Raw genomic sequence first — 25,804 nt, forward strand, 5'->3', positions numbered from 1 at the left:
ACAGATTTAAGTTGAGTCCTTTGTCTGTCTGTGATTGTGGCCTCGGCGTCGAAGAGAATGTTGAACATGTGCTTCTTCTATGTCCTAAATATGAGAGCGAAAGAAGAGTCTTGAAACTGGGACTGAAAAATTTTAATATTAACTGGCCTCCAGAGTTTTACCAATTTATTTCCGAGAGAAGTGCTTTTAACACTTTTTGTCAATTCATTGTAAAATTTTGTAATCATCCTTAATTTTATTTCAGTTTTCTCTTCTGTTTATTTTGTATTGTGTTTCATACTTACTTCTGTAAGCCCCATGTGATACTATGTGGTACATAGGGAACTTGTTGTGTTTCTTTATATATATATATATATATATATATATATATATATATGACTCAAAAAGCATCTGGAGAATTAGAATTAATAGAGATGCAAAAAGATCAAGCTCTGCAATTAAAATATAAGTCGACGCCGATTACTGAATTTTGAAAATTTGTACCAGAATCGAAGTATCCTGAATTTAAAAAGGCTGCTGGTCGAATTATTTCAATATTCGGAACAACGTATTTATGTGAATCATTTTATTCCACTTTAAAATTCGTGAAATTAAAACACCGATCAGTATTAACTAGCCAGCATCTCGAAGAATTACTGAGAAGTGCTGTCACCAATTATTCACCAAATTAAAAAAAAATTATCAAGAGAAGTAAAATAAATGTGTTTAATTTTTAATATTTAAATTCAATATATATATTCTGTACTTTTATTATATGTTTTCAATAAATATGATTTCTGTAAAAAAATATTTTTAATACCTTTTAAATACGCATTTAATTGCGGCTCGGGAAAAATTTCAAATTTTGAAAAATGACTCAGACTATCAAGGTGCTTGCCCACCTCTTGTATATGCTTTTTGCTTTGAAAAAGAAAAGACTTTCTTTAGTACCTTTAGTTTCTTTAGGCCATTCGTTAGTATTCCAGATGGTGTTAGAGGTTTGGGTGATACTTTGGTAGATTTTGCAGATTTGTTTTGGCAAGCGATATGACTTATGGTAAACCCATTGTTGGATAAGTTATTTATGATAACCGATACTTTGTTATCCTTTTATTTAAAAAATAATGCGTTTTATTATGCATAAATTGCGTGTTTTAAATATTATTTATGGCTTCTAAATATTAAAAATCAATTTAATTTTCCATTTTTATTTGAAATAAAAATTTTATTGTTTATGATATTTTATGTTGTGAATGATGTAATCAATGACTTCACCTTACTTTAAAAGTAATTGGTTTTAATATTTATAAATTTAATCTAATGTTTTAACCATTATTTATGGCTGTTAAAATAGTAAAATACTATATATATATTATATTTTAACTGAGTTGAAATGTTAGGTTTATAATGTTCTCATTATAATATAGGTTTAAAATGAGATTTTTAAAATTATAAATCTACTTTTGTGTGTTGTGTGGTAGTGTTAGCATTTAACGCAACGAACTATATCTCACAAATGTATGTTATTATTAAGAAACCAAACGATTGAAAATGATTATTACCAAACGATTGAAAATATTGAATGCATGAGTTCAAAATTATAACCGTAACTTCTGAAAATACAGAAAAGAATTGTTTTGCTTAAAGAATGTTTTGATTATTGATGAGTGTGTCAAAGTCGTTGCTTACTGCGGAATGGATGAGTATCTGAATCTGGATTTTTTTTATCAGTTGGAGCGAAGAGATGAAAAAAAAAGCGTTATTGAGTGGTGTATGGACAAGAGTTTGATTGCAATATCATATAAGTGTCCAATTTGTGAAACAAATATGAAACTGGTAGAGCAAAAAAAACCGTACAGACGGTTTTGAGTGGATGTGTAGAGTTATTGGAGGCGAATATAGGCATCGAATTTCAAGGTCTGTTCGAAAGAACTCCTGCTTTGCGAAGAGTAAATTGAGCATGTGTGATGTTTTGCGAGTTACCTTTATGTGATTAAGACACAATAGTACGCCGAATAAATACTAATTCAGAAGTCAAACAACAAATATCAGCGTTATATTTACAAAATTTTTCACAGGACTAGTTTCGATGGTTTTACCGAACCACTATCCTCAGCTGCAAAACCGCAAATGAACAAGATAGGAAATAATGTTTAGATAAAAAAGCCTGGACAAGAATAAGCAGGTGGCGCCATCTGTTGGTGAAACCAGAACTAAAGCATAATTTCTTTAAAGGCCGAAGGCAAATAAGATTGGAATTAGGATCGTTAACTAGAACAGAAAGATTTTTATGAATGTGAAATGCCTCTAGAAAATCCAGTTCTCCAATGGAAGATGTTTTTTGAATAATTTTGGCAGCAGAAAAATTGAAAGTGTGGTTTTCGGACCAACAATGTTGAGCAGCAGAAGACTTCTGTGTTTCTTTTTTTCTAACATGTAACTTTATCTAAACATTATTTCCTATCTTGTTCATTTGCGGTTTTGCAGCTGAGGATGGTGGTTCGGTAAAACCATCGAAACTATTCCTGTGAAAATTTTGTAAATATAACGCTGATTTTTGTTGTTTGACTTATGAATTAGTATTTTATTCGGCGTGTTATTGGATCTTAATTATAGAAGCCCCAAACAGGCTTATTTTTTCCTTTCTTTTTTGCACGTGGTGTGGCCGCCATTTTGTGATTGCATGAGTTTCGGTAAGTACTTATTTGCAATTTTCAAGTCATGTTTATATTTTGTATAATTGTTTATTGTGCTTTGCTTGTCTGATTTCATGCATTTTGCTTACAAACGTTTTGTATTCTATTCATTTCAGTGAGGGATTTTTCTGCTGTTTTTTGTGTGCTTTATTATTGTTTAGTTAATTTAGTTTGATTTTCTGCATTGTTTATCATGCCTTCATCCGTTAATCGTTTCACTAAATTACGCCTGAAACGGCAAAAATTCCTGAATCATCTTGACTTTTTACTTAAATGTAAATGTAAAACATTGATCCCCAATTTTATTCAAATCAAATCTAATCAAAAACCTTCGAGTCGCGTTTCAAGAATTCTGTTAAATTGCAAGCTTGCCTTACTTCGGTCCGTCATAAGGGATACACGTCAACAATTGTCCAAAATTGAACATGAACTCTATAAGCTTCATCTGGAACTCGCTAAATCATATCCAAAATCCACTGCCCTTGAACAAACGTCTTGGTCTAGAACGGAGAATGCAGTTAACCGTCATAAAAACACCCTTGCAGATAAATTCGAAAAACTTCTTTTACAATCTTCGAGTTCAAGTAGTTCAAAAAATCTTCCCATTGTAAACATCAAGCCAATAGTTAATATTTGTAATGTTAGTCTTTCAGAAGAACAAGAGAGAATTCTAAAATATAATTTTAACTTCTCACAAACCTGTAAACCCTCGTTTCCAAAGATTTTGGCTCCTATCGAAAAAGCTTTCAAGTTCAGTAAAGTTTCAGATTCACAGAAAGAAATGATTAGGCATCTTATCGCTCATAATGTGAAATTCAATAATAAACCTTTGAAACCAAATCTAACTGCGAGAGAAAGAGCTACAATGCACGAAATTCCTTCTAACCCGGATATTATCATTTCAAAGGCCGACAAAGGTGGCCAGATAGTCGTCATGGATAAGAACACTTACATCGATGGTGTCACTAAACTCTTAAACGAAGGACTATATAATCCGATCCCTAAAGATCCTTCATCTTCGGACTTGTCAAAAATAAAAACTGCGATCAAATCTTCGCAAATCATTTCAGGCAACTTAAAACATTCGCTTATCCCATCTGTTGCGAATTGTGCCAGATTATATGATCTTCCCAAAGTTCATAAAAGTGGTACTCCTTTCCGCCCTATTGTATCAAATTTAGGCACTGCCTCGCATCTCTTAGCTAAATATTTGGTTTCTAGATTTTCAACTCTATTAGACAATAACATTTACACATTAAAAAATTCAATAGAGTTCGTAAAAAAGGTTAAAAACATTTCTCTTAGAAATTTACTCATGGTTTCTTTTGATGTAAAATCATTATTCACCAATGTTCCAGTGGAGGGTGCATTAAGATGTCTAGAAACCAGACTTCGCGAATTTCATTTCTCCTGCATCGAAATTGATGAGCTAATTTCTCTCACTCAACTCTGTTTGAAACAAATACATTTTGTTTTCCAAAATAAATATTACAAGCAAACTGAAGGATTAGCCATGGGAAGCCCCTCAGTCCCATCCTGGCTGATATCTACATGCAATATTATGAATCAAACTTGTTTTAAAACTTTAAACTTCCCGGCATGGTTCCGCTACGTAGACGATACTTTTACACTGTTTGAAGGTAATAAAGACGATTTAAATAAAGTTCTTTCAACAATGAATTCTATTGATCCTGCTATTCATTTCACTTTTGAACTTGAGACTTGCAATTATCTTCCGTTTCTCGACATTCTGGTCACACGTAACACATCCAACTTCAGTACTACGGTTTACCGTAAACCTTCATCGGTTTGCCTTCCACCACACTTTAAGTCATGTCATCCGACTAAACAAAGTTAGCTTCATTTTATTCCTATGTTTTCCGTGCTCTTCAAGTTTGCTCCTCCAAACTAGCCCTTGATGAAGAACTAAATTATTTAAAAGCAATAGCTATTGACAGGGGCTTTTCACCCAACAATATTAATCAAGCAGTTAAAAATTCTCATCTCAACACACTAAAAGGCACACTCTTGTTTTAGGAGATTATAAAAATTCTGTTGTCATTCCCTTCTTTCCAGCAATTAGCTATAAAGTGGCACATATTTTGCAGAAATTTAACTTTCGGGTTGTTTATTCTCCCATCAATAAAATTCCGAGTTCCGTACTCAAGGACCCCCTTCCGGATATGAATTCTTGGGGTATTTATAGGATTCCTTACCAGTGTGATTTGATTTACATTGGCCAAACTAGGAGAGCCTTAAAATTTCGCGTCAAGGAACATGAGGCATATGTTAGAAAAAAGGAAACACAGAAGTCTTCTGTTGCTCAACATTGTTGGTCCGAAAATCACACTTTCAATTTTTCTGCTGCCAAAATTATTCGAAAAACATCTTCCATTGAAGAACTGGATTTTCTAGAGGCATTTCACCTTCAAAAAATCTTTCTTTTCTAGTTAACGATCCTAATTCCAATTTATCTCTGCCTTCAGCCTTTAAAGAAATTGTTTTAATTCTGGTTTCAGCAACAGATGGCGCCACTTGCTTATTCTTGTTCACGCTTTCTTATCTTATCTAATCATTACTTCCGATCTTGTTCATTTGCGGTTTTGCAGCTAAGGATGGTGGTTCGGTAAAACCATCGAAACTAGTGCTGCGAAAATATTGAAAATGTAACGCTGATTTTTGTTGTTTGACTTCTGAATAAGTTGCTTGATGCTATGTACAATATATACGTTATTTACATGCCAGTAAAATGTGTAAGCGATAAGACCATCTACGTAGTCAGGAGTCCATAATCACTTGAGAGGGTTACCTTCTCGGGTTGTGACCCATGGAGATGCTGCTTGAAAGTAGGAAACAGTTCATTTCTGCTAATGAGCATTCACAATTGAAACTATCAGAGTTAGGTGGGAAGACTTGGTTTTTGCTTAGCATAAATGCCTCAAAAGGACGAAGGTGTTTGTCTTCCGTCAATATCTCATAATGAAACAAATTGAATGCACTAGATGATCACACTCTTCTGCACTTTTGTAGAACTTCTCGTTTAGTTTTCGTAAATAGTCCTTGATCGTTTCAATCTTGAGGTCCTGGTGGAGGCGTTTATTTCTTACATAGTAATGGGCGTTTGGCATAATCCGTAAATACTTATTCTGCAAGATTAGCAATTTATTTAGGTCTGAGTCGAATTATCGCACTAGGAAAATTTAGCCAATCGTGGACGGATAGAAGTATTCCAAGTTCCGAATCTTTGTTCATTCGCCAATTATTAGGAGTAAACTGCAGTTCCAGGTGTTTGGCGAAAATATCTGCTTTCTCCTGGTTTGAAGTTGCAATAATGTTATTAAAAATCAAGGGACGGTTGCACGAGTAGGTCGTCTTTAGACTTTTGATTAGAGTCCAAAATGAACCGTTGTTGATGTCAAGAAGAAACATTTTCTCTGACCAAAGATCTTCCTTATGTTGCTTGATTGATTTTCTAATTTCGCTGTTTAGCCGGTTAATGTCACTTTTGATGGCCGGATCCCAAGTCAGGGGGTAGAATTTCCGGAGCTTGTTTCTCTGTTTAATAAGGAGCCGGATATGTCTAGGAAGTCTAAAGAGGTTATCCTTGTTCGGAAGGCTTTCGCTTGCATGAATGACAGAGTTCTGTATAGTATTTGTCAGGGTACGGATAACAGAGACAATACCTTTCTCACTGAGTAAGTTACTAAAGTTCAACACTCTTTCATCAGGTTTTCGAATAAAGTCCAATCCGTCACAGTACGAGTACTATTTACACAGTTTTTAGAAATCCCAAGTGTAGCTATAACGGGAAGATAGTTCGAGATTAGCTCGGGAAGAACTTCGGTCACCACAGGGATAGTAGTGGTGGATAATAAAATATCCAAGATATCCGAATGTGAACACAGCCACTTCATCTTTGCAACCAATTTATCTTGGGCTTTATGTTGCCAAACGCCAAGCACCAAAGTATTTTGACATTGAAATTAATGGAACAGCAAAGGAATTTCAATTGATAGACTGAAATTGATAGACTTTGCCATAAAAGACAGTGATACACACACACACAGATTGTATTTTATTCTCGAATGTCGAACAGCTTCTTGAAAACCAGAAGCACAAAGGATTATCCAGATACGCACATTTAAATTTAAAAGAAATTACTACTTCTCAAATAAGTTACTTTGTAAAATATTTCGAAACTTTCAACTATGTTCGATTTGGGGTAAAGAGTTAGCCTAGGCACCCAGGTGGTATCAAACATCGTTCCACAACTGAAGTAATTAATTTTCTGGAAGTGGCAGCATTGAATTTGCAAAGTGAAACAAATTTCGTCTGCCCCCCCCCGTAACATGATTGTTTAGATTGCGATACGTAGTGTTACATCAGAATGGTGTGTGCTGTGCTGTGTATGGGACGTGATAGTAAGTGCTTTCTTGAACGGGATTTTCCCTTTGAATTATATTTGTATTTTCATTTTGCTGTTAAATTGTATAGAATTTGTTGCATTTACTTAAGATAGGTTATAACATTTATTTATAAATCGGTTTTTAAATTTGCTTGAATTAGAAAATTTTACGTATATAATTTCAAGCATAATTGGGCAATTGCTTTCTATAGTTTTTCCTTTGAGGAAGGATGTTTTGTACATATAGATGAAATTAGCAAATCAGTAATATGTATTTCTTTACGTTTGGTAAGTTAATAAATTAAGTTGACATTGTTTTGTTCTTTCATAATTATCTAATGATGACCACACCTTGAATGAATTAATTTTGCTATGCAATTTTATACTGTGCAGAACGTTATCATCAGATTTACATGTTGAACTGCAACAGTATTGGTACAAAACGAAAATTAAATATGGGGATTAATACGTCTATGTATATATACACTTCGTTCAAAAAAATACGTAATGAGGACTTAAAAAACATTTTCTACGCATAGTGCTGCTAAGATGTAATTTATAAATAAAGATTAGGTTAAAATTAAAACTAATCGAGCAAAAGAAAAACAAGTAACCTGTAAAACATTTTGAGCAAATTCATGATACTACAAATTATGAATGGAATCAGAAAAAATTTTGTAAAATTAAAAATGGAATCAAAAGAATTCTTGCAAAATGAAGTAAAAATAAAAAACCGATAATATAAAATGTAGGGGTATAAATTATTAAAAATGAAAAAGGCTGTATAATTAACTTTGGACTGGCATTGTCAAGAGGAGGTAAAGCCATGGTGTGATAATTGCACTTTTTGTTGGCATATGTATTCTATTTCTATAAGCTTAAAATAATCCGAGGTGCTGAATTAATAATGTAAGTACTTTTAAGGGGTAAAGTGCGGAATTGCCCACTTATTTGTTTGGCGCTTTTTACAAGAGTAAGAGGAATTGGACTTTTGTCAATTTTCTTTGACCTTTTAAGTGAAAATAGGTCGATGTGTACATATTTTCATTTAAAAAAGTACCTATTTAAAATTGACAAAAATCCAATTCCTCTTACTCTTGTAAAAAGTGCCACATATGATTAATTGGTAATGCAAATTAATCATATTATAAACATAAATGATTAAAATTGTTTATTTCTAAAAAGATTTGAAGTAAGCTTAATTCATTTACTCTTATCTATTTACAGTTGCTTTCATGGTATCCCACATCATTCTTTATTTCTTAGCCCTAAATTCCTGCGTTAATTTTACCCTTGAGAAATGCGATTTTCCTTCACATAACACAACAGCATATTCTGCTGCGTGTTGGTCATAATACTGTTTTGTGCGATTTTTTTCGAACTACAAATGCAGCGGTAGAGTTAGTGAAATAATTGGAGAATATTCCTAGAACTTCAGCCGGCATGCGCTATAAATTTCGTCACTCTTCTTTACTGCGATTGGTTTGAAGCCTTGTTCCCTTTCAGTAAAGTCAGATGGACCCACCCACCCACCAACTGAGGACTACAGAATGTCTTTCTCTGATAAGTTGTGATGCCTGTCCATACTGTTTTTTTTTTTTTAGTCAATATTGTTCGCTCAAGTTGTAGACGGATCGAGTGATCCTAGAATAGGCGTTCAGGGATGGATTCGTAGATGCAGTGTTAGCATCATTGGCATATACTAGAGCAAGCAGCTCGTTAATTTTGTCAGCCATTGCTGCCAATCGAGTTAGTTGTCCATTGGAGGCAGCAAGAATGAACTGTCTGTTACTAGGAAGGCAAGAAAGCCATAGTGATTTCAAGTTGTTGCTGAAATGGTTTTCTGCCAGATCACTCGTCCATGTGAGCAAGTATGAAGCTTCTTTCACCAAGGTCAGGTCCTTGTAATAAGGTATATACAATATTTTTGTGGATTCACTTTCAGAATATATTTCTATGAGCCGCTCTTTTAATTTAGAATATTTATCACTATCGGTAGGCTGAACGGTCAAGTCATGCACTGAATTCAAAATATCAAACTCAATTGTTGCAACTATGTGGTTGAATTTTATGGAGTTTTTGCTAATGTGAGTGATAGAAAATTGTGCTCTGATTTGCGCAAACCACAATGGTGGGTTATATTTCCAGAATGGTGGTGGCTTCACTGCAACACATGTTTTTCGTGATTCTGTTTGCAATGAGTCAGACATATTTATAAGAATTTTTTCTTTAAATACCCACCTGCCTGCATTAATAATCGAGCAGGAAGATACAGTATTAATACTTTAACACAAAGTGGAAAACAGATAATATTTAGTCAGGAACTGTACACATAACTAAGAATTTGTCAGCAGTAATACAAATATTTTGTTGAGTTGCATTGCATTACTTGAAAAGGACTATTTGAGAGAAGTACAGTACAAAATCTCTAATCCAGACGTCCATTATCCGGAATGATCTATAATCCCGACCTCGAAGCTTCAAACTTACGCATGCGCGTTTGATGCGTGCGTCTGCTATGCATTTATGTAAAGCGAGTAAAGCGTTTACCTATGGGAGCTTCCAATAGTGAAGAAAGTAACAGAGAACGTTATTGAAAATGAAAAAATTTCGATTGACAAGTTAGTCAGTATTCTCGACAAAGCAATTACAGGACTTGAATAGTGGAACTTTGTAACTGAACAAGAAATAATGTCTGTTCATAGAATTAAAGAAAAAGTATTAGCACAAAAAGCGAAGCAACTTAAACAACTTACATCGATAGAAAAGTTTACTAAGTAAACAAATAAATATTAAGCTTTTTTTTTTTGTAAACTTTGATACCCTTTAGATCATAATTGCTGTTTATTTCATAAATTACGGTTTCATATTTTTAATTGTATAATTTCTGAATGTCATCTTACCAGATTTAAATTGATGATCTATAATCCAGAATCAACGAAGTCCCGACGAGTCTGGATTACGTACTTTGTACCGTATTCACAACATGACTTTTTTTTTTTTTTTTTGCCATACAAATGCTCACCAGATGTTATCATTTTGCACTAAAGAAGCACATTTACTGAAAAGCATTTCTGTAGCACAATTATAGGAAATCACGGCCATAGTACGTGTCTTGAAAATCGCTGCTGTAGCACACTGATCACGAATGTTGAGTAGGTGAATGATGATGTCACTGATGGCGAACTCCTTGGAACATTTCAAATCACAATCAGATTGGCACTCTTAAGAAGGCTATGCACGACTTGGAAATACAATAAATATATTGCAATTGCCATAAATAACTGAGAAGATATGTTGAACAATGCATTTAGTGTCCATGCTCCAAATTTTTTGAAATGGCACAGATGCCTGTTGTTTGACATCGGTGAAACTCCATTGCTGGCAGTGTGTTCGTTAGCTAAAGTCACCCGTTTTAGCTGGAAATGTTGAGACTCCACGAAAGTAATAAATGGAGACTGTTATCACAACAAAAATTGTATTTAAGCATAAACGGAGACTGTTATCACAACAAAAATTATATTTAGCATTACAATTAACAAAGAAGACATACATTTACATTACATAAAGTTTTGATGGAGGCAAGAGTCAAAACTTGTGACGTCAATGACACCACGGTTTGAACTGGTTTGCTCTGGACTTGTTTGATTACCTGTATGAACTATCTCCCTTGACAGGTGCTGTTGCTTGGTTGTAACCAAAAATGCCTCATATGTAACAATAATAACGACATCTGTTTTCAATACAGTGTGTTTCATATTGAATGAGGCAAAAAGAATAACATTGTACAAATTCTGTAATTGATTTATTAAGGCAAAACAAATTAATCCTAAAACTGCAATCATACAGGTTTTATATGGCAACAACAAAAAATATCTTCCGGTTACAAAATTGCTGCTGCAGGCACTATTAATCAAAACAGTGCCATTTGTGCAGGAGAAAGTATACTGTGTTTTGTTATAAACCAAATCATCATCATTTATTGTAGTTCAAAGACATATTCACATGAAATCTGGTAACAAACCACCACATTGTCACAACTGGGTGAAGCAGTTTCAGGACACAAGCTGCTTGTCTAAGGAAAACCATACCAGGATGAACAGCAGACGAAACTGAGGTGGTTGGAAAAAATTTGTGAAATATTTTTCTGAAGTCTCACAAAATTAACGCACCGTGCAAGTTCTGAACACAGCATGTCTCTTGTAATGGTATGGCATGTGTTACAGAAACATCTATAATCCTAGCATGCACCTTTCAGATGGTGCAAGGGTTTAAATCCTCCGGCAAACTGTTGCGTAAAGCATTCTGTGAGAATTTGCAAGATAAGCTAAAGGCAGATAGTTTTGCAAACAGACTTGTGTTTACAGATGGAAGCCTCTTTTCACATTTCTGGCAAAGTTAATTGCCATAATTTATGATTTTGGGACATGGAATGCCATAATTTATGATTTTGGGACATGGAAATTCCACATAGTTAAATGAAACATGAGCATGATTCTTCAAATTCAATTTCCAGCAGTTGTGATTTTGGTTCTCTTTTTTTATTGAAAAATGGATTAACGCGTGCATTTGCCAAGATGTACTATCAAAGTAGTAGTTCTGCCAGTTAGAGGAAGTGGTTCCTGACTTCATTCTGCAGCCAGACGGCACTCCACCACTTTGGTCTAAAAATGTACATTAGTACGTGAATGATAGTCCATCCTTTGGTATAAAAATGTACATTAGTACATGAATGATAGTCCAGCCTTTTGCTGAACTGGTCGTGCTGGGTCGTGCTGGATCATGCCATTGCTTTGTTGCCCACCAAGGTCTTCAGATCTAATCCTTTTTGATCTTTTCCTATGAGGGTTTGTTTAAGACAAAGTGGTCAAGCCTCCATTTCCTTAGGACTTAGGCAAATGAAGTGCTCGAATCATTAACAAAGGAAATTATCATGAGTGTGTCAAGAAATGGAGTACCGCATAGATATTCGACATCTCACCAGCAGGGCATACATAAAACACTTATAGAAAATTAGATAACTACAGTATCACTGTAAATTTCATTTATCAAAATAAAGTAATTGCAGTGTTCACATGTTTTTTCAATTTTATTCTATTTGATACCCATTTCAAATTTTTCTCACACTTGCTGTCCCAGAAGAAAAGAAAGAAAATCAAAATAAATTAATATTTAAAGTTTAATTTAAACAGTGCATTGGATAAAGATTACTATAAATATATTTCTACAATTCAATTATAAAAAAATCTATTGAAAATTTTTAGATGTAAATTCAGCAAATCAATAAAAATAATTTGTCTTCCACTTCATGTCAAGTTCGTTACCTTGGTATTATTTGAACCCCCAATTAGTTTGTAAATCTCCCTGTATGGGACAGTACATAATCAGTGACATAGATAAACTAGTTAATTGTGGGTTAAGTAATCTCAAGGACTTGGCTTGAAGTGGGAGATAATTTTTTTTATTGATTTGCTAAAGGAAAAAAAAAAAAACTTCTGTAATGAATTTTTATCATGATTATAGCATACTGATTGTTCATATATAAAAAATAATTAAACTTCTTTATTTCAAAAAATAATTTAGGTTACAAAACAGAGGCTGAATAAATAACATGATGAAGAGGACAGGCACTTTTGCCTACAATCACATTTTTTAAGATTTATGTCTAAAAAATTTCAATTGGTTTTTTTATATTTTAAATTGTAGGAATATATTCAGTCAGCTTTATGCAATGCATTGCTCAAATTAAATGTTACTATAATTTATCTGGAATTTTCTTTCTTTGGACAGCATATGTAAGCAAAATTTGAAAATGGGCCTTGATACATATTAACTGTGCTTAACACTTCCTTATATGTTTCTATCAATATACTTAATTGTTAAAAATATTAGTATATTGGTAGAAATATGTACTAAAGTAATTGCTTTCGAGGGGATAACGATCAAGGTCCATAAACATTTTAATTTATAAAAATGGTCATCAGTTGAATTAAGTTTGAGAAGTAGTTTAGACACAGTTCTACCATTGAGAGCAGGAGCATCATGCTAGGGCACAGGAAAAATGTTTTATGTTTTGCTAGGAATGTATGAAGGAAAATTATTATATCTTTTGAAAGTGTTTCCTGTAGTTGCTTGTGTAGAAAATAGACTAGTCTGTACATATTTATTTTGCAGGAAGAAGGGTTTTATAAAATAGGTTTTATTTGGGGGAGGGATGAGGGTCTTGAAGAATCCTAAATTATAGTAAAATTAATGTTTTTCACAATTGAATGGAGTTCAGTTTTTTTTGAATTTGTTTGTTAAATATTCTTTTGTAGTAGAATTTAAATGTTGTGTACCAATAGCAACAACATCCTACTAAATTAAATGGTTATCATTTAGTATCATGTTGTTATTATTGGTAGGATTATGTGTTTTATAATATTTATGTGCAATGCTTATGTCTTTTAATTTTCAAAATGGTATTAAATATTTGCCATGGTTTAAAATGTCTGTTAGTTTTAGTGCTTGCATTTAATAAAAATAATTTGAATTAAGAATCAATGTAACTGTGCGAAAATGTATTATTCAAAGTTTTCAAAAAAAAAAAAAAAAAAAAAAAAAATGTTGCTGCAGTTCAAGCATGCATATTGGCATTTCATTCAGTGTCTGACAGCTTACAATTCAATGTCAGATCCAGAATCATTGAGAGTTCAGTGATTCCATATTTCAGAAATTTGTGGATCATCACTTTAAATCTAGTAAAATGACGCGTAGACTTGACAGCACTGGGGCTTATTGTTTAGGTCCGAAATATATTAACCCTTTCACAACTCAAGAGTTGAAAGTGTGATCTTAGCCCCACATCAGTATCAATCGATTTCTTATTTCTTGACCATAGCACCACTTCTTAGCCAGCAGGTGTTGAAAATGACATGCAAGGAATCTCAGAGTTAGGAGGGAGAAAAATCCCATTTAGGGTACATCTGCTTTCTTTTATTGAGTAATATATTTACCATTGCTTGACTTTATAAACAAGGAGGGGAATGTTTCTTGTTATTTTAGTTTATTTACATATTTTTTAACTTACTGGATTAGTGGTCCAGGTGTTTGGATATTAGATCATTCTTGGTATTTGGATGGTCTAGATTTTAGACTTTATACTGTACTTGATATCTACATAGTGAAGAAATTTAAGATGAATTTGTGTTAGAAATTTATTAAAATTTTTTAAGTAAATGATTTAAAATCAACAGCATTTGTAAACATGCTTGAAAGTTAATTTCTTATTTTCTGATTATTCGCCCAACTCTTCTAGAAAGTCACCAGTAAGACTTGCATAAAGCAGCAAGCAGCTAACAAAATTAAAAATACTAGAAACATCCATAAAAAAACACTAATTTTTCTGCTATTCTCTCCATGTGCACAGAGATCTATTTCCACTTTAGAAAAAGAATTGGATAATTGCACATATTTGGGTTTGCACATGCTGTTCTTTTCCCATGTGCATAGCAATCTGTTTTCACTTTAAAAAAACCACATTGCACAAGTTTTGCCATCGATGCACAAATTTGATAGTTTGCAAAGTACACCTTCATAAAATGCAAAATTTTGCATTCTCTGCTGTTAGGCAAAATACCATCTTTTTGAAGAAATGCATTTGCAAAGTTCACCTTCGTGGAATACGAAATTTTGCATTCCCTACTATTAAGCAAAACACCATATTTCTGAAGAAATGCAACATTTTCTTTTTCATTAACTGGCAAACTCCAATCCCATTGTGACTCTTACAAAGAAAGTAAAAATACAAACTCATCAAACATTAAAAATTATAAGCATTAATCAGGAAAATGACCACTGAATTTGAAAAGCCAAAATCTGTGCATATGACATAAAATAAATTTTTGCAGTGTTTTGGTTTGGTTGTCTTGGTGATAAAGTGTGTTGCATGGGAATTTATTTCGGAGTTGGGCAGATAATGAGTATGTATCACTAATTTTGTAAGAGATACTTTTTTTAGCCACAATTCAGCGATTGAATCTGGGTATGAATGCTATGACTAGGTGCGGGGAAGTGACCCCTATTTTTGTGTGTTTAATCGTTTTATAAATCGCCATAAATGTTCTTTTGCTTTTTGAATTATAGTGTCTTCTTTCATCAAAGGCAAATGGGAAATAGAAAGTGTATTAAATGATAAACAACAAAACACTTCTGTTTTAAAAAAGAAAATTTTCATTGGCTGAAGGAACAGAAACAGTACACATATGCAAATCGATAACCTTTTACTTCTCGTTAAGTTGGAAACCTCACTAAATCTTTTTTCTCACCTTCACTATAAAGGAGAAGTATCTTGAAAGAGTATTTTCATAATATATGCCATATTTATACTGCTTACTGTATATCTCTTAAGTGTTTTAAAGAGAGCAGTTTTATAAGCTTTTTGAAGATACAGTGTGTGATTCAAAAGTTTCAAGACTTACCTCAGAACTAGAAATTTATTGGACATTTAAGTACAATGGAATAAAATTCTTCAAAATATGATCCTTTAGCATCAACACAGCGCTGCCAGCGCATCTTCCACTGCTCGTAGCCCTTCTGGAAGGCCTCAGGCGTCATGCTGTCAAGGCCTATCATCAAAGCCTGATGGATGGCATCGATGGAGTTGAATTGCTTCCCTTTTAGGCCTGTCCTGATTCGGGGGAAGGGGAAAAAGTCACTTGCAGCCAAGTCGGGGCTGTAGGGTGACTGCGGCAGTGTTGTCACGTTGAACTTGACCAAAATTTTGGCGGCGGCTCGTGACGTGTGAGCGGGCGTGTTGTTGAATCCAATCGCCCTTGATCGCCGAGTGGAAGTGGCGGACTCAATCCCTCAAGCAGCAGAGCACTCCAGTGTAAAAGTCATCTGTGACAGTCTATCCACGAGCACCAAACTCCTTCTGAATCACTCCTTTACCATAAAAAAAAAAAAAAAAAAAAAAAAAAAAAAAAAAAAAAAAAAAAAATCAGCATGCACTTTGCATGCGACTTGCTCAGGCAAGCTTTCTTGGGCTTCAGCGAGAAAGCAGTGTGCCATTCTGAGCTTTGAAGCTTTGACTCAGGATCGTACCCAGGTCTCATCACCAGTAACCACTTTCTCCAGAAGGTTTGGATCAACATCGAACCATTGGAGCATTTCCTGACAAACAGTCATGCACCGTTCCTTCTGATCCACCGACAAAACTTTTGGCACACACTTTTTGCATCATCAAGTTCTCCGTCACAATCCTCCACACCTCTGACTGAGTCCCAGTTCATCGGCAATTAATCTAATACTAAGACAATGGTCATTGTTTAAAAGTTCCCGCACTCTTTCCACATTTTGATACGTTCGGCGTAATGATGGCCTCCCAGAGCAGTCGTTGTCTTCAACATTCCCGCGATTATCTTTGAAATGTTTGTGCCACATGAAAACCATTGCACGGGACATGGGTTCTTCCTTAAAAGCCTCTCGACTCAATGACATGCACTCACGCTGCTAAAGATGCGCACTCTCCAGGGTTCCAGAGGCAACTACAACAGCATCAGTTCGTTCCCTGAGACCACCCCGCTACTACTCCCACCCGACGGAACCGGTCCCCATGCGCTTCCCTACTCGGAAATGAACCAGTCTTGAAACTTCTGACTCACACCCTGTACTGTCTCTTCGAAAATCAAGTTGAAGAAATATTTCCGTATTTTCTAGCATTGAAAAGTACAGAACAAAGTCTGAAATCTGTTGGTGAAGTATTTGAAATGATCTAAACCACCAGCATCCCCCCCCTCAGAAAAAAACTTTCTTTACAAAATCTTGGAATGCAGAACAAAATGCTTGACAGCAGGAAGCAGGCATGATGTACATGTTATTTTTTTTCCGACTATGCGAGATTTTAGCATGTCACTTGCAAACACTTGCTGAGTAGAGAATCGCACTCCGGCTAATAACAGTACCTTGATTGATGTTGGTCGCAGATTACTCAACTTTGGCCCTTGAGTGATTGGAAGGGTTAGCAGTTTTCTATCTAGCCTAAACAGTAGTAAGTGAAATCCTAATATTGTCATGTCTATGTGTCATCTTACTAGATTAAACTGATAATTTAAATTGTGGTAAATTCCTGAATTTGAAAATTGCTGAAATCTCATTAGTTCTGGATTTTGGACTTTGTTTTGTAATTTATTTGTTTGCTTGGTTCACCCCAGCAATATATGTTATTTTCAAACTTCCAGTTTAATAAGTGTAAACCCCTTATTCAAAATTTCATTACATTCTGTGGTGTGTAAGTTATTATTGTATCCACTAATAATAATAATTTAATGTTTGATATTTTCTTTACCTAGATTTCTGATAATGGGACGAAGTGGTTCTGATTTAAAACCTTTTTTGCATGATGCCTTGGAGGGGGCAAAATATAAAAATCTTGTGTATGTTGATATTCTTTTGATGACATTTCAATTGACTTTTCCGCGGAAAAAAAAAAATTTAAGCATATCTGACCAAAAGTTACTAATGGTAAGTATTGATTTTCTTTGGTTATAGCTACATTATTATTATTATAATTATCATAACTTTTTGTATTGCCTAAAAGATTTTATTATTATTTTGAGACTATTTTTGTTCATATGTGTGTATCAATATGTTATTAAAATGTCATAGGAAACAAAAGATGATAAATTAAAATATTAATTATGTTGTGTTTTAATAGTAATTGTGTATGGTAAAATTTTTTATTAATGGAGTATTAGTTCTATTTCATATTTCTTGTATAATAGTTTAAAAATAAAAAATAAATAAATCAGTTAAATGAAGAGAGAGAAAAAGGAAAAGATATATCAGTATTTGTTAGTTATGACTGTGATTTCTAAAATTTCAACTATGAATATGCATCATAAAGCAAAGAAATTACCTACTCTGAATTTGTAATGTTTTGCTGCTGCTAAATTAATTAAAATTACAGTTTTAAAAATTTGTATTATAAGATGGATGATTACATGCATTTGTGTGTTTTAGGACTGGGATATGTTGAAAGGCCGCACTTACAGAGGGCTAGAAGATTACTCTCGTGCTATGAGAGCCTTCAAACGAGGATTAAAAAAATCAGATTACATAATATGTGTTGATGAAAGTAAACTGATCTACAGGTTTGCCAGTATTGAAGAATTGGAAGGTAAGTTTTGCATATTCCTGTATGTAGTATGTTAAAATTTTATTGTGTTTTCAAATAGAAATGTCTTTTTCTCAGTTGGTGAGAATGTTTGTATTATTATTATGTTCCTGTTTGATCAGAAGTTATTTGGAGCTCATTTATACATAGTTACAAAAGTAGGTTCACCTGAGTAGCATGAAGTGGTACTGAAAATTAGTTCAAAATTTGTCTGATTCCTTCAGACACACCAGTTCAAATTTCAAAATTAATTTTGTGAAATTAGGATGAGAAATTTTCGCTTATTGTATTTAGCTGTTTGCTGCATATAAATTCTTGGATTGTGATTGAATGATTTGGTTTTCCATTTATAAAGTTAGCAGAATCTTGTGGTTAATGAAAGGCTATAAAAATTATTAAGTCTTAACTAGACTTAAAAGAGAAACCTATATTTGACTAATTCATTAAAGAAAACACTGGTGCAAAATGGGGCACAATAAGACACAGGTGTAGTTTCCTCTGGAGATCCAAATTCTTTTGCTGTGAATGATATTGTTTCTTTCAGTTAGGCAGTAGAATTCTGATAAATTGATTGTTTCTTTCAGTTAGGCGGTAAAATTCTGATAAATTACATTTCGAATTTATTTCCATTCATTTTGTGCATGGAAGCAAGTTCAAAATGCAGTTTATCAGAACTTAGGTTTGTTCACAAGTTTAATTGAGTATTATTATTCCTTTATATCCGTTAGGATCAGCGATCAGTTTTTGGGTATATAAATTAAAGTTACTTCCACATTAATACCAGGATCTTGGTACATTTCACGATTCCATAGAAATGAAAAGGTAAAAGGATCATTTTCTAAGTTAGAAAGTGACACTTTTAGTGATTCTGATAAAGACAATTTGTCAGGGACAGAGCTTAGCAAGTGCCTGAAACTGATTTTTTAAATATTTTTCTTTAATGATGTTCTACTAAATTTGATTGCTGAAGAAACAAAATTTTGCTCAAAACGCTCAAAAAATGCTCCGTCAACTTCTAAGTCATCCAAATTTTCAGATGTAAATAATGAGAATATAAAAGCATTTTTTGCAGTGATAATAATACTTATGGGCATTATCAAGAAGCCTAATTTGAAAATGTATTTCTCTATAAGTTAAGTATTTGCTACTCTGTTTTTCAACAGAGATACGTTCCTTAATATTCTAAAATTTGTGCATTTTGCCAAGACTAAAAAGTTGGGAAAACTAGGATTAATCATAGAAAATATTTAAAAAAATTAAAAAAAACTACATACCCGAGGAAAATATTTGCATAGATGAATCCTTTTCTGCTTGGAAAGGACGTCTTGGCTTTCAACAGAACGTTCCATCCAAAAGATCCCATTACAAAATAAAAATATGTAAGTTATGTGAATCAGTTACCATTTATGCATGGAATTTTGTAATTTACTGCGGAAAGGACTCAGAAATGTTAAGCAGCGATGGGTCTTATGGAGGAAGAGTAGTTGAAGACATTGATGAGCGACTTATGTGAGAAAGGGTATAATTTATATTTGGATCGCTTCTTCAGTTTCCCATCACTTGCAGAATATTTGCTTTTTGTAAAAATGAATGTTTGTGGAACAGTATTAAAAACACTAAAAAGAATGCCTAAAAACTTTCCAGGAAAAAAATTAAAAACAGGTAAATTGGAAGTAATGCAGCAAAATAATATGAAAATCATTGCCTTTAAAGAAAAACATTTTTATGCTATTACATACATGGACCAGAAATGGCTAAATCTGGCAAAAAAGATAGAATTACTGAAGAAGACATTTTAAAACCTAATTGTATTATAGATTATAACAAAATCATGCATGGTGTACACATCGGAGATGCAGTAATGACACACTATTCATGTTTTTGAAAATCTGTTAAATGGTACAAAAAATTGTTTTTGGGCTGATGGATATAACAATATTGAACTCCAACATTCTTTTTAACAATAAACACAGAATTAAAACGTCGTTTCTTCAATTTAAAATGAAACCGATTGAACAAATATTTGAGAACGACGGAAATTATCGAGAAGAAAAGCAGTTTGCTGTCAGATCTGTACTATCATCTATCCGATTATCTGGTAGGCATTTTTCTACACTTTGAAAAAAAAAAAAAAAAAAAAAACAAAGAAGGTGCATGTGTGTTCACAAACCGTGCTAAAACAAAGAAAAAAGCAGCATACATATTATGCTTGTGGAACATGTAGTGTAGGACTTTGTGTTTTTCCGTGTTATGAGATTTACCACACTCAGTCTTCATTTAAAATTTTGTTACTTCTTACTGTAAATAGTCTTTATGTTTTTGTTTTATTAGTTTTAAACTTTATTAATGAATCTTCTAAATTAAAACTTTGGAATAAATTGAATAGAGCTTCTAAAAATTATTTTATAAGAACATTTTTAAATATATTTTCATGTAAAATAAAGAAAAAAAAAAGGTTATTAAATTCTAATTTTAACATATATAAGAGCTCAAGTAATAATCTAAAATTTTACCCAAAATTACATTGCTAGAACGGAAACTTTTTTTTGTGATTTTTTTTTTTTTTTTTTTTCTAAAATTAGGCTTAGCGATTCAAAACCCCCTTCCAGTGCGGTGACTGCCTTCGATTCCCTTCTGTTCTGGACGAGCGTCTTAAACAAAGGCCCGCCATCGTGAAAAGATTAAGGAAACACCAGAGAATTGCGGGTACTTTGTGAAATCCTCAGCAACTGTGGCTATTGAGGAAACGTATTTCCTCATTGTTCCCTCTAGAAAATTGTCAGTAAAATTCTGTATTACCATAGAAATTTTACCACAGCTTTTTCCATTTTTGGCAAATTTCACAAGCTCGTATTTTAAAACAAAATTTTAGGGGGAAAAAATCTAATTTGCTTATAATAAGAACTTGGAATACAGCAGTAAGTAAAGCATACAAAAATGGTGGCTTTGCATGACTGAAAGATTGCATTGACTGAAAGACAGAAAAATGGTTATGCACATGGTTGCCTGAGTTTAATGCATTCGGAAATATGAGTGTGATTGCCAGAAAAATGGTTATGCACATTGTAGTGTCGCTTCAGTTCCGTCAAGTTTCTAATGAAATTTAAAGTGTAAAGTGGAATGGCAACACCTTCTAGTCTCCGCGAAGAACGAAGTAAACAAACTTCGAGTTTTTGTCACGCGATGCTACGTGCATGTAAAATGTAAATAAATCTTATGAATAAGAATCTATAACATCGTAAGGAATAAAATATTGGTTCCATAGGAGTCAGAGAAGTGTTATTTTTCTATATTTGCACACCAGACACTTCACACATAGTTGCCTGAGTTTTAATGCATTCGGAAAATTTGGCGAATTCTAATAAGGTAATTTTGTTAATACGTAAATACCTAATTAAGCTCTTCTTTTAAGTATTTGTTCTTCTAAACTGAGTTTAGCATATTTGGAAAATTTGGCAACTTCTAGTAAGGTGGTTGTGTTAATGCATGAATACCTAATTAAGCTCTTCTTTTAAGTGTTTGTTTAAATAAAGTATTGTTCTTCTAAGTGTTTGTTTGTTTGCTTCTAAGTATTTGTTTAAAATCTTGAAACCAGAGATATAGAATAAGCTTTGGGACAGAATAAGTTCCTCAACCTGTTTCATTTAAATTCATGAAGTTAGAGATTTTGTTCTACCAGCAACATGGTAAGACTATTGTTATCTGAGATTTTTCTTCATAGGTAATAAATTCCAAAGTTTGATCAGTTGATCAATCAGTTTGATGAAATCATTATTGAAAATGCTAACCAGAGATAGACAATGCTCATGAAACAGTGTTCGTATGGTCCCTAAAAATCCATTTTTTGGGGGGGGGAATCTCTTTTTGGATCTTAAAAGTCCTTAATTTTGGTCAAAATCAACAGAAGGTCCTTAAGTGAAATCATCTGAAATTTCTGTTTTTACCACTGCCATTTTGAGTGTGAATTAGCATTTTGGAGGAATATATTTTTGGCGATTCACAGAAAAATATGGTTATCTTTTGAATGGGTTATAATTTGTTCTTATTTCTAATATAAATGTTGGGATACTCAAGTTTCTGAGCTGGGAATTTTTCTATGATTTGTTTAAAACATTGTAAAATTTCATTAAAATAATGGTAATGTATTAAAATTATATTTAAAACATAACATTAAAATAAAACATTTTAATTTTTGTCTGTCATATTATAAAGCTCCATTTCGGCCACCACTTATTCAATATTTTGAATCTGAAAAATAAACAAGATATAATTCTGTAAAGCACAATTTATGAAACTGTTCTTAGCAAAAGCAAAATAGCTATGTAATTAATTAAAAATGTATTCTTTTTTAATGGTAAGTTTTCCCCCATGTAAATGTCTCGAAATAATCAGAATTCTCAGAATATGCATTAGTTTTCTCTACAAAATTAATTTTACACTTTTCTCCTCTGATTATTATTTTTTTTTTTTTTTTTTTTTCAAAAATATTTCTGGCTTTTTGCTGTTACAGAATTGGTAGGGAATGTTTTACTTCTGATACTAGAATTTTTTTCTTAACATGTTTATCTTTATTTCCTCTACTTATTTTCTCTACTTTTCTCTAGACAGAATCATGGGAAATATCAGAAATGCTTCTAATCTTATCACATGGACAGGCATTATAGAAAGGAATTTTTTTATTAATAAAGAAGTTGGAAACTGACAATGTAAAAGTTTCATCTAATATGTCTTAATGCATCATTCACAGGGTTGGCACTAGGTATTTTTCCACCTGATGCAATCTCTATGGATCCTAAATTCTGCTGCCTTGTGGCCCTTCTAAATTCTGTGTCACTAAATTCTAAAAATTCTGCCACATGAGCTCTGTAATCGTCCCTTACCGTATGTATTTCATCTGAATGTTCATATTACTAAAGAAATATAATCAGCAGTTTTTTCTATACATTTTAAATGCATTTAGCTTCTTTAGAGTAACAGAAGTTGTTAATTAAATCCAAAAATTCTAAAATGAAAGGAAACATGTTGAAGAAAGAAACCAAATACATAAAGAGAAAAATTATTTTTTTAAATAAATGTACAGTTATTATTATGCAAATTACCCAGTTATTTATAATTTCAGTCTCTACTATAATTTCCCATATCTATTTCCTCCTAGAATGCAAATCACTTACACAGTTTTTAAATTGAGGTTTTTGGAGTGAAAGGACAGTGTGTCTCTGACCTCCGTTTGCTCGCTGCTGTAGTTCCTGCTGGCTCTGATAATTTGTAATTATTCGTCTTTGCATTATTATTTCAAACATTTGAATTTGTTATGACGATAGAGTTACTGAGCCAGCTTAAATTAAAATTAAATTGTATAGTCTTTAATGACTAGTCCACATTTTTAGTTTGAATTTGACTGTTCTGGTTTAATTACAACATCACAAGCTGAAATTAATTTTGTTAGCATCACAACTTGCCTTTATGTTCTAAGTTATTTTTAAACAAGAAGCTTATTTAAACCTTTGTCTTTATAGTTACATTCAGACACAGCGATAATTTGCTTCATGATTGTTGGATGGTGGGTGAGTTTGAACTATTTAACTTTTGCCAGATCAAGTGAACACTCATAGGTAGATTGTGGAGAGGCTAACAAGTTAGGAGATAAAGCACACAGAAACTAGTGAGAACATTGGTTTGTGTATCGAGACAAATTTCTAATGCTGGTTTTAATGGTCTAATTTTCTCTGGTGCTTTAGTGGCTTATTGGAACCTTTAAGTATATTAACTGGGTTACAATGTCGCGGCGCACAACGAACTGAAGTTGATCTGTCAGCACTATCCTCATCTTCAGGACAGATGTTTTTATTTTATTCGGCTTATAATTCCTTACTAAATGTAGTATTTCATCTTGATGTACTCCCTCTTTGACATGATTTAAATCAAATTTTTAAATTTTTTTTTAAAAAGTTCTTTTAACTGTATTTGGTGTTTTATGTTTTTCCATATCTTTCAATTTTTAATATACATAGGTTGGGGCAAAAGTCATGGCAACTATTTTTTTTCTTGAAGATACCAGTCTGGTTGGAAAATGTGACATATACAGATGAAAGGACAAGGTCTTAACTACATGTGTGGACAATGAATAGCACTGAAATATCGTAACACACAAATTTATTACGGTAGTATACAGGGCAATATGGCCTTCACCGTGCAAAAGAATAACACAATACACATAAAGTTGACATGAGTCCCTGTAGTACTGTGCGGTCACTGTTCTGCCATGAGGAACAAAGTGGTAAACAGTGACACCTCTGATGTCATACGCGACAATCACCATTAATTTGACTGGGAAAGGATTCTGATGGACCCTCTGCTGCCTTGGTGATCCAGGATGTCGCCACTCTGTGGACTGACAATTCAGTTCTGGTTTGTATGCCCTGGCCCAAAATTCATCGATGGCAACTATTCATGAAAAGAATTGATCGCTGTCCTATTGCCAGCGTGCAAAGTGGTCGGAGCACATAGTACACCCACCTTTGAACTTCCTTCAGTACATGCGGTACCCATCGCGAAGCAATTTTGTGTAGCTGTCGCTCATTACGCAATATCCTGTGGACGGTGCGTTTCTCGATGCCACTTGCCCTCTCTAACTCCAGTAATGTCCATCATCTGTCTTCATCCATGAGGTGCTTGATGACGGCACACTCACCGGTCGTCCCAAACGTTGCTCATCACTGGTTCACTCACGTCCTTGCTGAAACTTTCTTACCCTCCGTGCTACTGTACGATATGGTAGGGCATTATTCCCAAGGGCTTCTACTAATTCACTGTGACATTCCATCGCATTTCTCCCTCAGAGAACGACTATTTTGATGTAAGCGCCCTGCTCAACACTGGTTATTTCCATCTTGCATGACACTCACCAACTGACTGATTTCAGTGCCCTCACTACCACACAGCCAGCTATCACAGAGCCATCTGTTTTTCTGCATACACACTATGCCTGCAGAACTTCCACATGACACATATATGTTTTCTGATCTGTTCACATGTCTACAAGAAAAAAATAGTTGCCATGACTTTTGCCCCAACCCTCGTAGATATTTTGAGTTTTTATGTATGTTTGCCTTGGCACGAAGTGAGAACTGAATTAATTGAATGAGAAATATATGACTAATGAAATTCAGGAAAAATGTATATAATTTTTAATATTTCTTACAAGGAAGTCGGGGTGTACAAATCAGATTTTTTTCATTAATGGTCCTTAAAAGTACTTAATTTCTGTGTGCAGAAATGTGTACGAACCATGTAAAACTTGCAATTGCATCATCACTATGAAAACCTTTTTTTATCCTACGCCACAGCTAGGCATGACTGCCATTAGTCTGTGACGAGCAGCCCTATACAATTCAAGAACATTAAAAAAAGTACAATAAATTTTAACAGCATTAGCCATTGCCATGTCATCAAGTCCAGAACAAGTGTCCAAACCGTACATGTTGTCAATATCGCATAATGGGCAAGATGTAGAGTCTGCTAAACTAAATCTGTGTAGGTGTTTCATGATGTAGTCATGTCCAGTTTTTA

The 25,804-nt window shown here is 33.5% G+C and overlaps 1 protein-coding gene across 1 annotated transcript in view; it reads left to right on the forward strand.

Moving 5' to 3' along the window:
• The first annotated feature begins 6,964 nt into the window (after positions 1-6,964).
• The window catches only part of LOC118204848 (uncharacterized), a 34,302-nt gene continuing 15,462 nt past the window's right edge, over positions 6,965-25,804 (forward strand). The window contains exons 1-3 of the mRNA XM_035377143.2: positions 6,965-7,096; positions 17,412-17,583; positions 18,082-18,238. Coding sequence (XP_035233034.2) covers positions 17,422-17,583; positions 18,082-18,238 — 319 coding nt within the window. The 5' untranslated portion in view covers positions 6,965-7,096; positions 17,412-17,421. The remainder of the gene's footprint in view (positions 7,097-17,411; positions 17,584-18,081; positions 18,239-25,804) is intronic.

This window comes from Stegodyphus dumicola, chromosome 4, assembly GCF_044657685.1.
Source record: "Stegodyphus dumicola isolate Sdum_Otavi_A_Nest chromosome 4, ASM4465768v1".
NCBI classification, from domain to species: Eukaryota; Metazoa; Arthropoda; class Arachnida; order Araneae; family Eresidae; genus Stegodyphus; species Stegodyphus dumicola.